Raw genomic sequence first — 16,754 nt, 5'->3', positions numbered from 1 at the left:
TGATATCATTCGATCAGCTGAGAGATAGGCCTACTCAGTTATAGCACAATTAACCACAACCCCTTTCTTCTGTTCGTAACTCAGATGAAAGCATTAGCTAAAAGTGACCTCAAAAATGGCAGTATGTGTGCGTGATTGATGCTCTAATCTCTGCTATAAGTGACTTCATTCCTTATCCATTGGCCTAAAGATTAGCTCAATTAGACATCATTACTATTTTAAACACGATCAATCCGTGCTCTGTGCCACTGTGTGAAATGTTGTTCTGTACTGAATACTTAAAGGAAAATGGTCAACTCAAACGTTGTGTCTCCTTTAAAGAGGCAATCAGCAGTAGAAACAATAACAAAGCGTCTTTCCCGCCGCTGTTTCGGTAAAAAGCTGAGAAATGGGGTTGGAGAAATGTAACCACTCTCAAAAAACACTCGCACATATAGTTTTAACCGTGTGTTGAGGCTACAGTATACACTGTTTGTTTACATTTATTTTGTTTACAAACAAGTTTATATTATGGGTCCTGATGGGGTATGACAATCTAACTAAGCTCATGAGGAATTTATAGGTTATATTCTTCAAGAATCAATGGGTACATATCATTCATTTAGAAGTCCACAAATGGATGTAGCAACTGCTGATTGCCCGTTTAAGCCTCGTGTCTGCGTGAGCGTCAGAGCCACTGCATTCTTTAAACATGTTTTCACTACCAAAGTACCATCAGTCCTTGAGAAAGTATTGCCTCTCATCGTGTTTGTGAGATGCATGCTAATTGCTGACCGTGTGTATGTGGGCATGTGCGCGTGTGTTTATTCAGTTATGATCACCTGCTTTGTATAGAGCGGTGTCTCTCAGTCCCCGCAGGCAGCGATAGAGTGGGGCCCGCTCATCCTAATGTACCTCACAGACACATTCACAGTCACAGGGACCTCTCACTGATCAGACCTGTGGGGAGACAGAGACACATCAAATGAGAGACGCACATCACACAGCCATGCGGACATTACCTGGGCAAAAATGACTAAGGTAATGGATTTGCAGTCTCGCTAATGTGGACTTTGTTGGATGCCACTGCCATGAGGCTAGCAGATCCATGTTGAGCCATTAGAACATACATGTTCTAGCATTACTGATTCCATCATATCCAATTATCCTCTTCAATTTACACAGAATTCAATGAATTGCATTAAAACAACACTGCTCTATGACTGCTTTCTGGGAGGAGCAAAACATCCCACAACAAAAACATCTACGGGTAGCCTAAAGTAGCCTAGGCTACACCTCATGCCTCCTCATCAACTGCATCACTTGACAGGCATAGAAATAGGTCCAAGTGATCATTCACCACAGGTCTCCAGTCAACAAGTGGTCAGTATTTGTTTGTTGTCTGTTTGTTGTCAAATCCACAAAAATTATCTTCCTTGAAAACATGGTTTCAGGAAAAAAAGATTTTGCATGCCTATTTAAAGTCCTGTTTCAGAAATACTGTACTTGTTGAGTATCTTAATAATCCAGCGCTTGCGTCCCAATATGGTCCAAACACACCACACCAACAGACCTGCGTCCCCACAACCCTGGCACAGCCAATGAAGTTCAATGAATAGTCCTAGCACAGCCAACAGACAATTACCAATTAATAAATAGGTCTCAAGATGATTTTCTGAGAAATGTTATCCCTTGTCTCTTTAACAAAACAAAATATGGATAAGCAAAATGAAAAAAAACAGTAGGCCTAGCCTTCAAACAGCCAATACCACACACAACGATTGTCAGGTAAAATAACAGAAAGGTACCCTTGTAAAAGGGAAACAACGTGTAAATTGGTGGAGAGGCTCACCAGTGGCGTATCAAGCGGACAGGCAGAGTAGGGTGCTGTATAGGAGGCTGTAGCCTCAGAGTGAAAGGAGCCAGGGAGGGATTGTATGAGCACAGCGATCCAGAATGCCAGAGATCACGTTACAGAGACGGTAAATATAGCACTTGCCTATAACCTCCACAGGTCACTCAACACTCACTGGCATTCCAATTTGCTCTTAAAGGACTAGCATTAAGGTTTTTTATAGGCCACGAATAGGCCATGGATAGGCCATGCAATGTAGGCCAGCAGCAACCACTGGGATGTGCTCTCTCTGTTATCTGAAGGTGTTTTCATTGTAGACCTACAAGGAATGGTAGTCAGTGAAATGTCCCCATAAATTTCATCCAAAAGTGGAGAAAGACTAATGAAAATATTGTTTATATCTACTAACCATGGCTAGTTTTATATTAAAAATATCAATTATACTTATATTATAATGGGTGTATGACACCATTTGGATACAGACAGGCAGCTATTGTCATAATTTGTGTTAGGCCTATTTTAAAAATGGGGGCAGTTCACCTGCAATATTACATAGTCTGGTTTGAAATGCACATCACATAATCAAATCAAATGTATTTATATAGCCCTTCTTACATCAGCTGATATCTCAAAGTGCTGTACAGAAACCCAGCCTAAAACCCCAAACAGCAAGCAATGCAGGTGTAGAAGCACGGTGGCTAGGAAAAACTCCCTAGAAAGGCCAAAACCTAGGAAGAAACCTAGAGAGGAACCAGGCTATGAGGGGTGGCCAGTCCTCTTCTGGCTGTGCCGGGTGGAGATTATAACAGAACATGGCCAAGATGTTCAAATGTTCCTAAATGACCAGCATGGTCAAATAATAATAATGGATAGTTGAAAGTGATGAAAACTGAAACTCTGAGCTGACAGCTACTTTGAGTGCAGGGATGGGCGTGGGTGTACGGGGGCGAGGAAGCAGTAACATTACAGCTAGCTACTGTCAGCGCCAAATTCAATGAGAGCAAGCCTCTATGACACCGACCTAAAAAGTCAGCCAGAAGTTGTTTTAATAGGAATTCATGAATTATCTCGATTAACGGTTATGCATTTGCAGTGGATGAAGGGACTAACGGTTAACACACTAGGAGCTAGCAGCTCCCCAAAATGATATACTGCAGCAGTTGGTTGGAACCTCGTACCACTCCCAGTGCAGGCAAGTTGGCTAGCTAGGCTAGCTAACTTGTTAGCAGAGCGTGCACGCGAACTAGTCAGAGCGCGGGCGTGTATTTCTTTTTATAAGGGGCAGAGAGGGTTTTAGCTAAGCACCTGAATGTGACTCAAGACCACCGGTTTTAGCTTAGATGCATTCATATTAAGAGATGAAGCATACACAGATGAAGAATACACATCATTTTAGATAAACTATCCGAGTGGCAACAAAGCAACTGATCAAGGTTTGCCTGCAGCTACTGGCCACTGCATTTTTCACTCACCCCAGTCCGAGATCATCCCGTCTATTGTCAGTCCGGCTGGCAGAGCGTCCCCAAAGTGGCTTCTAGCTAGTCTATCGGCGTCGTTAGACCACAATTTTGAAAATCGGTATGCTGAACCGATAACATTTGACAGATCAAAATAGCTAGATACTTTTCGCTATCACTGCCTTTGCGTTTCAATAGTTTTTAGCTGACCAAGTAACGGACGTTTCTCTTTAACTGTGACGTTGGTTCAGCAAATAGCTGTCCTGGATTGGTTTATTCTTGTCCACGAACGTAAAACCAGAGGACCGCCTCCCACACGATCACCTTAGTGACGGACGTAAACAGCAAGCAGACCTTCACACTGATTCAGGTCCACACACTCACACTCACATTCACATATGACCTAACATTGCTCAACCAACTGGTTGCAAACAATTGTATATTTATCACAACTCCCCTTGCGTCCCGTTGAGTTCTAGACTCACTCCCGTCGCTTTCCTTTCCTTTTTTTGCTGTTTGTGGCCAAGACCACACACGGCTGGGGAAAATAATCAAGTTAAAAAAACGACAATTCCGGAAGAGGGCAGTGTTGTGTCATAATGAGTGCCTGTTACGTCACAACAAAGCTTTTCTACAATCCATCTGGTCACATAACCACACAGACATTTTTATAGATGTCATGGCTAAGGATAAGGATAGTGGTTGACACTTCAAAATGTTTGATTTGGAATTCAGTAATAACACATCATTCACACACCCAACACCATACAATATTTAATACATGTTTAATGCAAGATTCAATGAGTTAAATTAAAGGTGCATGTGTGTCCCTTGGTTACAAATCCTTTAGTTTGTTTCACAGCTACCAAAGCTGATGAGAATAATTCAGTTATTTGCATTCTAGTTACTCACACTGCAGCGACCAATTGTCTTTTTTGTAATTCAGCAGGGGGACACAGATAATTCACATAATACAAATCATAAATCTACAATCTGTGTCATTGAATGTTTTATCACCTGCCCTGCATCTTATGAAAATAATGGTTTAGAAAGCCAACATAATCTTTAACATTATTGTAGCAGCACTTCTATAAGTCCCATGCCCTAAAAAAATGTGCCACATTTATTTGGATTTATAGTGTTGCAATGTATTTGTGCTGAAATGGGGCCATTTTTTTGTAACTTCCACCAATGCAATTGAAAGTAAAATAACTGGGACTGGAAACAATACCACAGGCAACTTCATAATAAGCCAGCCTTACAAAATGGAGGCTGATAGCAATGACTGCATAGACAAGATCAATGTCTTCAACATCTCACAATCAAAGCAACAGTAGAATAATTGAATGCTACACTGTAAAAAGAACACGACTATTTATTCTTATATGCATCTTTCTCTACACAGGTAAGTAATATGGAGTTCAGAGGAATTACATCAGTCTGCTCATTTACCATTCAAATTGCATTCGATCATGTAAACTCATAAAGCCATCGTTGAATAATCCATGTTCCATACTTATATTTATGCCACACAGATATACCTTTTCTAAACATTTGCATGTAAGCACATTTGTACAGCACTGTTACATCCAGGAGGCAGACAATCAGAAAACAGTCTCTATACTGGTTGAACTCATGGAACACACACATATATCAGGTGTTTAGAATCATGCTAATTTCGATGTAGCTAGCTGCCCGGTTTACCTAGCCTGTAATGGCAGAAATGTTTCAGATTATTTTGCCGCACGTAAACCCATTCCCTTCAATAAAACAGTAAGTGGTACGTTACTTTAGTATTCCTTCCTTCTTCCCACATTTTACACAATGATGAGAATACACTGGGTTAGGTTGAATAAGCAGAAGGTTTCATACCTACAACACAACAGCAGGAGATATATGTACTGTACCTGATTATTGTGGAGCTGCATAATGGCTTTATAAATCATTTGCAGTTCAGGATAGGCACTGACCCACAACAATGATAAATCTTTTTACTACTCCGGAACAAATAACACATGAATGAATTCTAAAGAGTGAGGTGGTGACATGGAATAGATCAAAGACAAATCCTTCACACTAAAACATACCGATCTTGAACATAACTAGTGCACCAATTCAGTGTGTGCTGACACTACTAGGGAAAGCATATCACACACAAATAAATCCATCAAAATGTATTACAAGTTTTTGCACTTCAAACATGTCAAACTCTAGCAGATAGAAGTTGATAACTTGATTCAGAATCCTTAAACTGTGCAATGTTTATGCTGATGAAACTGAAACAAAACCATTGCAGTAAGAACTGCACGTCCAGGGAGCAATGGTTACAGGCTCAGATGACTGTCGCATACCATTAGCCAATAGCTGATTAAATTTATTAAATTACTGTACTGTGCCACTCTCAATTATCACACTAAGCAGTGGTGCCTACTGCCTACACTAAAACGTTATTTCAGAAACCACGGGAAGCCATTACATCTAGGCCTATGACATTATCTAAATGTACATGGAGCCACGGCTCCAGATTCAAATGAATGTTTTATTCCTTTATATTTGATTAAATCTTTATCCCTTTATACAGTGCCACTCTCAGTAGTAACATTCATGCATTAAGTGTGCCTGCCAGTGCATGCTGAATCCATTAAAGTGTGAGTTCACTAACCAAGGGAAGCTGTCTAGACTAGAGTAGACCAAGTAGCCATCTAGGCCACATAAAAAGATTAGGCCTAACGAAAATAATGGACCCTTACTGCTTATTACTATGTAATGGCAAAATAAATACAACAAGCAGTATAAAATATATATGTTCAATCTTTTGAGAGATCTAACTCTGCTAAGTGCATCTTCCAATACTTTACTGTCTTCCAAATCAGACGATGACATAAAGCTAACAAATTCTGTAAATTTCAGGGAAACAATCAGCCTGGAAATTTGCATTTAAAGTGGCGGTGCCCCTCAGCTGTGAAGTACCAAGCAATGCCTTAGTTCTACTGTCCCAGCTACTGACCTAGTGACCTTTGCCCTCGCGATGACAAAAATAACACCAAGCATGAGCCTCTACACACAAGGAAAATGCGTCAACAATGCAATGAATAGTACACAGAATTCATACAAATCTTTGGTGAACACACAAAGTCTCTGTCTGCAATAGACCTAAAATACTGTGGCTCTGGCACAGAAGCAAACGTGTCAATAGGTGTTCAAACGTAACCTAGACCTAACATGTACTGATGGTCCCAGACATGGAAGGATCCACACGAATGCAAAAAAACTGAACACAAACTACATAAAAACATACTTCGCAAAGGACATTGTCATGCAGCACTATATGGTACATCAATTTTTTCAGTCAGAGGCATCAATAGCCTAAAAACACTACGGTACAACTGGCCAAAGAAAGCCAATTTGAAAACTCAAGGTGATTTGAGTTTGAATATCAAGTATCCTCCAAAAATACTAATCTTACTGAACACAACTTAGAATAACTAAACCTAACTTAGAATAACCCATCAAAAACTATGGCTCGGTCTTGTGAGGAAGTGGAATGACACAGCGCAATGAAGACTTCCATTAGCTACAGTACAATCACCCTAGTACACTCAAAACAGAGTCTGTGGCACAGCAGTACACCATATCCTTTTATCAACATCCTCTGCATACCACAGGGTATGCAATGGGAGATTGATTGTCTTAAAGATAAAAGATACACTGGTTGTACTCTGCAATATCTCCTGTGCTCCTCCCCTGAAGATAATACTTTTTAGGAGTCAAGGGCAGAGGTGCTACACCAATACGAAGAGGGGACTCAGTCACACAGAATATGCACAACTTTAGAAGGCAGCATACAATACACATTTGTTGTGATTAGTTGGTGTGCGTGCATGTGTGGTGCAGTGAGCTGAAACACAACAAAGCCAGTCAGAATCAGAGTCAGAGTCGCTGTTATTCCTGATAGTGTGTCCCACACTGAATGTAGAACATAGGACGGGCATAAGGAGGGGTGCAGGGAGTGCTTCAGACAAGATTAGGATGGGGAAGGGTACGAGCATAGAAATATAATTACTAGAACTGCACCCCCCTTCAAATCAGTGTGCCATGATAGGTGGACCGTTCTAGTAATTCTATTTCTATGGCGGGGGAGTTAAGGTTTTGGAGTTAAGGTTTGATAGTGGTTTGGCAGTGGTGGTAGTCCCTCGGCCAGCCTTAGGCACCACCAGGAGTTCGTCCCCGTCCTGGATACTGTAGGAGTGGAGGGCTCTGGTGTGGTACTTCATCTCCTCCGGCCCAAAGACACACTCCTTGTCGATGTAGTAAAGACGCATCTGATTGGCCGACAGCTGCACCACTGTCCTCAGCTGTTTCTTCAGCTCGGCCACAGTCTGGTCCAGGCGGATACTCACCTCCGCCACCTTGTCCTCGCAGTGCACCTCCACCTTGGCGTGGCAGCGGGGTCGAAGGTCGATCTCAGCCAAGGGTTCCAGCTTCCCGTATTTGGTCACCAGGCAGTGGTACCTAGAACGGCAGGTATAGACGGGTTTAGCAACACACAAACATACTAAATATATTACAGTCATTATTTTTAACGAACATGAAGATTTTATTTTGAATGTGCACATTTTAATAGGCACCTGATACTACAATTAAGCCAGTAAAGTATGTGCCAAATCCTATTGAATGGATATATGCAGTCTCATTGGACCAGTTAAAGGAGTAGCATAGTGTGTTATACCTGTAAGGTAGCTCCTCCTCTGGGTAGTCGACATGGTAACGGATGAAGAACCTCTCGGAGTCCTCTCTCTCCCCGTCCGTCACCACACTGCCATTGAGTGATGATACAGAGGGCAGGCTGCGAGGATAAAGGGTGAGCTTTTCACTATCTAGAGATATATGGCACTGTTGCAGTATTGTGTGTGTGTGTGTGTGTTAACGCAATGTCACAGTGAGTACGTTTATATGCAGAGGAATAATTTGATATTAAACTGATTATGGCAGTAGGCAGATTATGCAACAGTCATGTCAACACCTTACTCTGTTTAGCATAATTGGCGCAAGGTCAAAAACGAAGTAAGCATACACCGATTAAAACACCTGGTTTTCTGAATAATCTTTCAAATTATTAGGACATATAAACAACTTAATTGGCGTTCCAGCAGTGTCTTTGATCTGCACATGTGCCAGCACCAGCAGAGTGAGTCTCCCTCATTAGAGCGAGTGAAGTGAGTTCGGAACAAAATAACGTATCCGTCTTAGAAGTAGTTTTCACATACAAAATGTATATGTCCGACCTTCGGATGAAAATTGCTTCCCAAAAACAACATGGTTGCTGTGGTAGAATGTTTTTTTCGATTGCCGATTTTCTGCACTTATCAGAATCCCATCAGGCAGCCTGATTTCAGATGTGTCCATGTAAACAGGGTTATTTGGGAAATTCTTATTTCCAGCAAAGCATGTAAACATTTGAATCAAACTATTATATTCATCTGACATTCCACAATAATCCCATTATTGTGTGCATGTGACCGTACTCAGCCGAAAAATTATATCTTTCAACTATTTGTGTAGTGAGGTCTGTGTGGTTGCCTCACTCACCCAGTAGCTCCCAGAGAAACTTACTGTGATACCATGAGGCTCCGACGCTCTGTGTTGGTATAGGTCTGCAGTAAGGGAATCCCCTGCAGCCTCACATCTTCCAGTTTAGGAAACTGGTTCAGCTTCTCTATGTCCTCCCATCGGTTAAGACCTGGCACACACAGAGACGCATAGCAGACCACACACCCATGCACATAAGCACGCACACACACCTTATTAAACACATTTCCATAAACAGTCAAACAGAATGATCTTTACATTTGTGCCCCGGCTCTTACACAAAACGGTTGAGATAGATAGAGAGATAAATATAGAGAAAGTAGAGGTGAGTGTTAGCGATCAGGATGTTGGGTAAACTTCAAATATCAATCTCAAGAACTGAAAGGAGTCCAAGGACAGTTTCCAGTGAAGGACACAACCCCAATAGATTCTGCTCTGGTTGATACCTGAGTTGTGCAGATTGATGCTGCGTAGGTTGGGGAAGAGGCGCCGCAGCATTTCTTCTGAGTCCTGAATGGAGCTCAGGTTACAGTTGGACATGACCAGAGTTTCCAAGCCGGGGAACATGGGGCCAATCTTGCGCACCTCGGCCCATTCCTGCAGGTTGTTGTCTGTGATGTGCAGTAGGCGCAGTGTGGGGCAGGGCACAGTAGAGGCTGACACGGTGGTGTACTCATTAAGGCACAGGAACAGCTCCTCCAGCCTGGCGGGCAGGGCAGGGAGCAACACAAGGCTCAGTATATAGACCATTAACTTTTCTTAATGCTTCTACTGTAATGTACTGTTGGCTGCCAGCAAACCTGGACCTCATGACAGATAACCACTCACTACTCTCTCCAGTCCACAATACTCGAGAAAGACACAAAATCCCTCTCACTGACTTAGGAAAACACATATTTCTCTCTCTTGAGAAGTGAACAATCAGAGTTGCCTTTGATAAAAAGGTGTTTAAAAGCAGTGTAGCATTAAGGTTTATCTTACTCAGGCATCTCCCGTGTTAGTACGAGCACCGTGTTCCAGGACACTTGAGTGTTGTTGAGGACCAGGCGTCGGACTCGGGCAAAGGCCTTAGCACGGCTAGGCTCCAAGACAACCTCACTTAGCGGGTTGGAGCTCAGGTTGAGGAAGTCCAGGTTGGGGATGTTTGACACAATCTTACTGATCTGAAAAGAGTGGCTTGAAACTTAGTGTGACATCGTCAATATAATTTTTCATACATACATGTAAATAGCTACAAGGATATGGGTGAGATTGCATACTGGTAGAGGAATTACTGTACAAAGTTACTATAAAATGTACCCAATTCTTGTACTCAATGTTTCCCATCTTGGCAGAGTATCCTAGTTGAGCCTACCCACCTCATGCCAGTCCTGGAGCTTGTTGTGGGACAGGTCGAGCTCCATCACGTGGGCACAGAAGGCTGCGATCTCTCTCTGCTCTCCCGCATGGCTGATTCCACAGCCAGCCAGGACGAGCACACTGGGAAGGTTCAAACGATCTGGAGAGAGAGAGAGCAGAATAACTTGAGTAAACCAGGCCTATCTATACCACCGCTCAATCATCAAAATCCTCATCATCATCCTAACTGAGCTGCTGAAGAGGAAAGAACCTACTCAGGGATGCCAAATGCATTTTTAAAACAGGGTTCAAATGGGTAAAACTGTGGATGGATCATATCGAAGACCTCACCTTTCATGGGCGAGCCTTGTGGGAGAGTTGGCACTACCACCACGCCCATGCCGGGCCCTCGGCGGTACGGGAAGTTCTCCGGGCTGTACTTCTCGCTGAGAACCTGCATGAAGGTGCGGCCCTCCTCCTCGGGTGGATCCACGGCCCCACTGTCCCACATCCCCTCTGGGTCGGCTGGGTCGCCGAAGTGGTAAAAGAGCCAAACACTCATAGAGATTAGCCTGGCAGGGTCAGCTGGCTGAGACAATAGTGGAAGTCATTCACCTTCACGCCCACATCCAATCCCTCGGAGGGGCTCGGCCATCACTGACATTAGCCTAGCCCGTTTCACCTTCTAAACACTTATGGTCATACAGTGCATTCGGAAAGTATTCAGACCCCTTGACATTTTCCACATTTTGTTACGTTATAGCCTTATTCTAAAATGAATTTAATTGTTGTTTTTCATCAATCTACACACAGAGATGTTCGATAGGGTTCAAGTCCGGGCTCTGGCTGGGCCACTCAAGGACATTCAGAGACTTGTCCAGAAGCCACCCCTGCACTGTCTTGGCTTTGTGCTTAAGGTCGTTGTCCTGTTGGAAGGTGAACCTTCACCCCAGTCTGAGGTCCTGAGTGCTCTGGAGCAGGTTTTCATCAAGGATCTCTCTGTACTTTGCTCCATTCATCTTTCCCTCGATCCTGACTAGTCTCCCAGTCCCTGCCACTGAAAAACATCCCCACAGCATGATGCTGCCTCCACCATGCTCCACCGTGACACTTGGCATTCAGGCCAAATAGTTCAATCTTGGTTTCATCAAGACCGAGAATCTTGTTTCTCATGGTCTGAGAGTGCATTAGGTGCCAAACTCCAAGCGGGCTGTCATGTGCCTTTTACTGAGGAGTGGCTTCCGTCTGGCCACTCGACACAATCCTGTCTCGGAGCACTACGGACAATTCCTTTGACCTCATGGCTTGGTTTTTGCTCTGACATGCACTGTCAGCTGTGGGACCTTATATAGACAGGTGTGTGTCTTTCCAAATCGTGTCCAATCAATTGAATATACCACAGGTGAACTCCAATCAAGTTGTATAAACATCTCAAGAATGATCAATGGAAACAAGATGCACCTGAGCTCAATTTCAAGTCCCATAGCAAAGGGTCTGAATACTTATGTAATATAAGGTATTTCTGTTTTCTATATTTAATACATTTGCAAACATTTCTAAAAACCTGTTTTCGCTTTGTCATTATTGGGTATTGTGTGTAGATTGATGACGGGAAAAAATTATTTAATACATTTTAGAATAAGGGTTTCTATACTTTCCGAATGCACTTTACAATACATACCAGTCTTCACTGAAAAGTACGCTATTCACATACGACACATTCCATTTTCATCTACAGTATTTCAATCAGGAATGTTAACAGATTAGATCAACTAGATTCTGGGGTGGCAGGTAGCCTAGTGGTTAAGAGTGTTGGGCCAGTAACCGAAAGGTTGCTGGATAGAATCCCTGAGTTGACAAGGTAAAAATCTGTCGTTCTGGCCCTGAACAAGGCAGTTAACCCACTGTACTCCAGTAGGCCATCATTGTAAATAAGAATTTGTTCTTAACTGACTTGCCTAGTTAAATAAAGGTTCAATTACATTTTCTTTAAAAAAAACAGTTACTATTTTACATGGTCATTCAGTTGATGCTGCTTGATATAAATGCCTTGGAGACAAAACAGCCAGAGCATAATAATATGTATTTCAATATGTATTTCCCTATAAGAGGCAAAAGGAGGCTCAGTGATAATACTAAAGAAGGGAGTGACGGAGGGAGTCGTCTGTCCTAAAGTCCTTATCAGTAAAACGCAGTGAGACTTTGCCATTTAAACTTTAAAGCCCTCTGAACGCCTGAGGAAAGGGTAGGCCTATCCCGGTGATTCTCTTTTTATGTACTTGAGACCAAAAATGAATTAATTGAAAAAGTGGATAGACTTCTGCTCTTTGACCATAATATTTCATGTTTAGCCAACTGAGCAGGCAAAGTTTGACGAAACACTGATGACATCATCTGGTGTGCATCATGTGATTTTAAACAACTATGAGCAGGCAAACGTTAGTAGTGTTTGACCACAAAACATAGAAACCGTCATTTTCAAATATGTTGATATTGGGGTGGTGCTGGAGATGATGAACGAGGTTGTCAAGTGGTGAAATTTCAACAACAAAAAAGACAAAAAGAACGATATTGAACTGTGAAAAAAACAAAACACATTTTTGAATGCCTCGCAGGTTGCCCTAGATAGACCATCATCTGCTGCTGGCTATATAAATAATGTTGAGGTTTTACTGAAATGAAAGTTATAGTATCATATTAAAGTACTTCACCGGCAGGTGTAGGTCACAGTAAACACTTTTCCCCTTTTTCTTATTTATTTAAACTCCTGTTGTACACTCATTGTTTCTAAGTCAGTGTTTATGGTCGTCACTGCGTGTAAATGTTTTATGTTCCACAGTGTCATGTGCAAGAGAACGGCAATGAAATGCTATAGAAATATTACCTATGATGACATGTTCTTCAACAGTGGAATTTTCCTATATCTGTTATACTACAACAACCATAAAAGGAAATGATAGATTACAGTATCCATAATATACTTGTCATTGTACAAAACTGACACGTTGTTATTAGGCTATTGACTAATATGATCAAAAGGATGTCATTAACATACATGAGTGTGAGGAAAATAATAGGTAGTATAAAGTACAATGATAATACAGGAACAAGTGTGCTCTGTAGTGTATTACCTCCAGCAATGTTCCTCTCCACCAGTCCACTATCACAGCTCATTGTGGGTTTCTGCAGAGAAGGCCTGTCAGAGGAACACAGTTTTTGGAATTGAGGGCCAGTCATGTGCTGGTGGGACGGACTTGCGAGTAACATTAGTATAAAAGGAAGTACACATTTCTCTTACTCCCATAGTTTGACTCTAGATGGATGAACCTGTTTTGGCATGGACATTGCCATTGAGTGCTTACGCCATTTTAAAGTAGTCAACTGGGTGGGACTTCATATGGGTTAAGGAAGGATCACGTGATTGTATCCAGGTCATCAGGATTATACTTGCGAGCAAACATTCCATAACTTTAGGCGGCAGTAAATCGCTAAACCTTGGCTTTATACCTGTTCATTCAAAACACACTCTAGGTGGCAGTATGCACCCTTTCAGTTTGTTTGCCAAAATGTACTACTTCAAAATAGAGATGCCTCAATGGAACCAAAGATATTTATAACTAACCCAAAATCTAAATACCAATGGGAGCAAATTAAGCATAGTGGGCAGAACAAGCAAGGAGGTGGGCAGAGCCAAGCACGAGCTAGAGAGATCCTATTGACACATTCAATCATGTATTTGCATATTTCCATTAGGGAACACCTTCTTTGAACAGTGTGCACTAACTCAATTTGCCATTGCACTCCTTGTAAACAATGCCATTTTTTTTATTTGTCAAAGGGTCAAGTCTACAAAGCTTAGTGCACTCTGTTCACAACAGATTCTAGTTTAGGGAACTTCAAACTGTACTGAGATCAGGCTTTTCTTCAATGCGAAAATCAGCAGAATGTCGTCCCGGTTCCATCTCGGTCCACTGCCGGCCACTGGGCTTCCTGTCCTCACCATATTCGATTGATACATCTGATGAAACATCAGGCTCCTTGTTCTCTGTGATGGCGCTGCCTGTGTGCACACAGACACCATAATGGGACATTTATAAAGATGATATCGCTATCGTTCTCAATGCTTACTCCATAGTGGCTGGCTGGGCAGGGGAAGAGAGACTGAGCCCTCCTCCTTCAGACTTCTCTCCAGTGAGGGGCTGCTAGGTGAACAGGAGGGACACGCAGACACCACGTGAGAGTAGACACTGGAATCAAAACAAACCATATGCAGTTATGCATGATATTCAAATGGCGTTAGAGAAATCTACATAAATATATATGCATTGTTGACTTGTTAAAGCATAACTTTGAGGAGCAGGTAAAATAAATATCTGCATGAAAAGGAATTCAGATGGTAAATAGGCCTAGGCCTACTAACTATATTAGTTTGACTAGGCTATAGCCTAGTCCAGGGATCATCAACTAGATTCTACCGCGGGCCGCTTTGTTCTTGAGCGGATGGTCAGGGGACCGGAACATCATTACAAATCATTTGTAGACTGCAAATTGACAGAAACAATCCCAAACAGATATAGTATTTGACTAAAACATAATAATTTCAAACCTTGCATACATTTGTATACAATCACATGCTGTATCTCTCTATTATGATTGGGAATACTTTGGAAAAGATTTACAAAATTAAAATCTCTTCGGGCTGCTTTCAGTCTTTTATGTCCAACATTGAAAAAAATGGTTGGACATTTTGCACAGAAAAATTGAGGGGCCAAATAAAATCACCAGCCGGCCGCCAGTTGGGGAACCCTGGCCTAGGTTATGTCACTGACATTTTATCATGTTTTATGAATAGCTTGGCTCTGATGAATATCAAGTGGCACATAAACTGTCCATAATATGGTGCTGTTAGCTTCAGAATAGAGGGAATAGAAGGACCAAATTACATATCTGAACCTCTGTTAAAAAGCTATGTTCATAAGATATGTTTATTGCCAATTACATTTCTGTCATTGTCAAGCCAAACATTATGTTTGTGCAATCCATGCCAAATACCTGTCACTCATTCTGTGAGAATAGCTATCTAGCTAATTTACAGCTCAGATTTTGCTCAAATTAAGTCTTTGATATACTAGCTAGTACTACAGTACAGCAAATGTACATGATGAGTACTGCAGAGAGCTAGCTAATAATATGCCAATCATATCAGGGACAAATACGTGCAGATTAACTCGAGCACGAAAAAGAACACGAAACAAGAACCGTGAACGGACAACGCTACGTCAGAAAATAAATATGTCAAGCGTGAAACGTATTTTATAGCTAGGATAAACGTCGAGGCTGATTACGACATGATTTCATAAACGTTACACATAATCATTCTGTACAATTTGACTGTAGCTTTCACCTGCTAGTTATCTGCAGGATCAGTGGTTTGCAATCTTGCAATTTATTACGGTTACACTAGTACGATTAGCAAACTAGATTAGCTAACCGAAACGTTACATTGCATCTTCTCCTCTACGAATGGTCAGACTGGTCCAGACTCCACACTCAGCATCATTGAATGACCCAATGTAAAGACAATGCATCAACATGACACAACTACTATTGTCATAATACGATTGCATTAGCTAGATATAATCCAAAGTGATAGACATACATTTAATATTTTCGCATTTCCAAACTCACCTTTATTGACCTACTCTGTGTAAATGTCTTGTTGTTGATCCAGCTGTCATTGCCCCCTCTCTCATCCCGGAAATTACGTAGCTTAATAAAACGTCTGGATATTTTCCCTAGATCGTGGATGCGCAGCTTTGTACACTACATGTACACTACATGTATTTTAATACATAATTGGTAATAATAACCCATTTACAGTCATAGGTAATGCTACTATAGCTGACTAGACTTAACACTGGTAATGATGGAAAGGCTTGACAATCAGTTTGCTGACGAAATATGTTGCATGTCGGTATCTCTGCTAAAATGTGTTCAGGGATATACTTCCTTCTCTTCTTGCTGTTGCATACAAATACAAATTATGAATTAAGTTTGATGACTTTGACTGGGCAAAACCTAGTACATTCACTTGTTCACGACAAGTGTCACTGAAATTCCCCTGACTGTCAATCACTTTCTTTCCCTGTCCTGCACCGCCCTCTCCTGGTAGAGAAGCTTGTTGTTTTGGTTCAACACGAAGAGGCGCTGTCTCTACTGTCACTGTACTGGCGCTATCTCTACTGAACATCCCAGCCTAGTTTCATACTAGACGTAACATAGTAAATGTAAATTCGAGACACTCAAATGTTATTTTTGGTATGGTTATATAAGGCAGATGGTTACTTAAGGCAAAAATGAAAGGAGGATGGTTGGTCAGGGTGGATGTGTAACGCAAACGTCTAGCAACCCAAAGGGTGCATGTTCAAATTTGATCAACTTTTCAACTGTTTAATACTTTTTAGCAACTTTACACCTACTTAGCATGTTAGCTAACCCTTCCCCCAAACCTAACTATTCGTAACATATTGTAGGTT

At 41.7% G+C, this 16,754-nt stretch overlaps 2 protein-coding genes across 6 annotated transcripts in view; both read right to left on the bottom strand.

The window, feature by feature from the left end:
* Nucleotides 1–3,630, bottom strand: part of LOC139547799 (ubiquitin carboxyl-terminal hydrolase 2-like) — a 44,436-nt gene extending 40,806 nt beyond the window's left edge. Inside the window, exons 1-2 of one of the 3 annotated variants that reach the window (XM_071356883.1) lie at nucleotides 3,307–3,630; nucleotides 822–939 (exon numbers count right to left, since the gene is read on the bottom strand). The gene's annotated coding sequence lies outside the window, so the exon portion shown is untranslated. Of the gene's footprint in view, nucleotides 1–821; nucleotides 940–1,831; nucleotides 1,933–3,306 lie in introns of those variants that run through there. The other 2 variants (XM_071356885.1, XM_071356884.1) reach the window with 2 other exon arrangements.
* A 429-nt stretch (nucleotides 3,631–4,059) lies between these two features.
* LOC139547798 (tubulin-specific chaperone cofactor E-like protein) lies at nucleotides 4,060–16,054 on the bottom strand. 3 transcript variants are annotated; one of them, XM_071356880.1, is made up of 10 exons: nucleotides 15,907–16,054; nucleotides 14,347–14,465; nucleotides 13,350–13,414; nucleotides 10,570–10,743; nucleotides 10,239–10,378; nucleotides 9,862–10,043; nucleotides 9,327–9,583; nucleotides 8,905–9,031; nucleotides 8,021–8,137; nucleotides 4,060–7,803 (listed from the first exon to the last, which is right to left on the bottom strand). In XM_071356880.1, exons 2-10 carry the CDS (start codon nucleotides 14,349–14,351, stop codon nucleotides 7,419–7,421), a joined length of 1,452 nt encoding a protein of 483 aa, XP_071212981.1. In that variant the 5' UTR covers nucleotides 14,352–14,465; nucleotides 15,907–16,054; the 3' UTR covers nucleotides 4,060–7,418. The 3 variants fall into 3 exon arrangements, with proteins under 3 accessions (XP_071212981.1, XP_071212982.1, XP_071212983.1); XM_071356881.1 differs by lacking the exon at nucleotides 15,907–16,054 and adding an exon at nucleotides 15,623–15,738; XM_071356882.1 differs by lacking the exons at nucleotides 14,347–14,465; nucleotides 15,907–16,054 and having other exon boundaries at nucleotides 10,570–10,807.
* Between the last annotated feature and the right edge of the window lie 700 nt (nucleotides 16,055–16,754).

The sequence above is a fragment of the Salvelinus alpinus genome, chromosome 21, assembly GCF_045679555.1.
Source record: "Salvelinus alpinus chromosome 21, SLU_Salpinus.1, whole genome shotgun sequence".
NCBI classification, from domain to species: Eukaryota; Metazoa; Chordata; class Actinopteri; order Salmoniformes; family Salmonidae; genus Salvelinus; species Salvelinus alpinus.
This window is presented reverse-complemented; position numbering and strand designations above follow the sequence as displayed.

Bases quoted from the DNA above. Each gene is read 5' to 3' on its own strand.
- LOC139547798 (XM_071356880.1), bottom strand. The intron at 10,379-10,569 runs GTGAGGTCTTCG...CTCTCTCTCCAG, and splicing joins ACAAGGCTCGCCCATGAAAG to ATCGTTTGAACCTTCCCAGT. The intron at 8,138-8,904 runs GTAAGTTTCTCT...TTATCCTCGCAG, and splicing joins CGGAGCCTCATGGTATCACA to CCTGCCCTCTGTATCATCAC.